General features: G+C 60.0%; 1 protein-coding gene across 1 annotated transcript in view; it reads left to right on the top strand.

Moving 5' to 3' along the window:
- DISP3 (dispatched RND transporter family member 3) overlaps positions 1–1,064 on the top strand; it is a 66,804-nt gene that overhangs the window by 22,883 nt on the left and 42,857 nt on the right. Inside the window, 2 exon segments of the mRNA XM_006145330.2 lie at positions 7–158; positions 161–626. Of these exon segments, the coding sequence (XP_006145392.1) occupies positions 7–158; positions 161–626 (618 nt within the window).

Raw genomic sequence — 1,064 nt, 5'->3', positions numbered from 1 at the left:
CGCGGGTCCATCTCGGCACCCGCCCGCGGCAGGCCTCTAGAGCCCCGCGCACTGTCTCTGCTGCCTCAGAGCAAGTGTCCCCTGCCCAAAAGCCAGCAGCCAATTGGGGCGGGCGTCTTCGGCGTGGGGCCCTGCCCTTGGTGGATCTGCCGGCTAAACGGTGGATCTGACGGCTAACCGGAGTGAAGTTCCACGGAACGAGGAACCCGACAAGAATAGGCGACGCCAGCCCAGCTCCCTGGCCCCAGCAGAGGCTGCAGCCAATCAGAGCCGTGCCCGCCGAGGCGCCTCGCGCTGGGACTACTCACGCACCTATGTAAGCGCCAACACCCAGACGCACGCCCACTGGCGCATCGAGCTCATCTTCCTGGCGCGCGGTGATGCCGAGCGCAACATTTTCACTAGTGAGCGGCTGGTCACCATCCACGAGATTGAGCGCAAGATCATGGACCACCCCGGCTTCCGGGAGTTCTGCTGGAAGCCCCATGAGGTGCTCAAGGACCTGCCACTAGGCTCCTATTCCTACTGCTCTCCGCCCAGCTCGCTCATGACCTACTTCTTCCCCACTGAGAGGGGTGGCAAGATCTACTATGATGGCATGGGCCAGGACCTGGCTGACATCCGGGGTGAGCTGGCTGGGTGTGGCTGGGGGTGGGGCATGGGCAAAGCTGGGGGCGGGACCTGGGAGAAAGTATGAGGCAAGGCTTGGATGTGAGATGAGTGTGAGCGGGAGGCAAAGAGGGATGGCTGGGTGCAGACCTGGTTTGAAGGATGCTGGGAGTTAGGCTGTGGCCAGAGTTAGAGAAGTCCTGCGTAGGGCTTGGGCCTGAGGTGGGTTAAAGGGAGGCCAGGATGTGTTGCAGAGAACCAGGGATCTGGTCAGAGGAGGATAGGAGAGAAACCCAGGTTGAGGGAAGACCGAGGCAGCGTTAGTTTTAGATGAAATGGGCATGGAACTTGAGGATGGGTGGCGCAGGGCCAGAGAATGGTTGTGGGACTGGGGGGGGGTTTGGTGCTTTTTTTTTTTTTTTTTTTTTTTTTTTTTGGGGGGTTTTTCTTACAGG

This window comes from Tupaia chinensis, unplaced genomic scaffold, assembly GCF_000334495.1.
Source record: "Tupaia chinensis unplaced genomic scaffold, TupChi_1.0 Scaffold000146_1, whole genome shotgun sequence".
In the NCBI taxonomy this organism is placed as follows: domain Eukaryota; kingdom Metazoa; phylum Chordata; class Mammalia; order Scandentia; family Tupaiidae; genus Tupaia; species Tupaia belangeri.
This window is presented reverse-complemented; position numbering and strand designations above follow the sequence as displayed.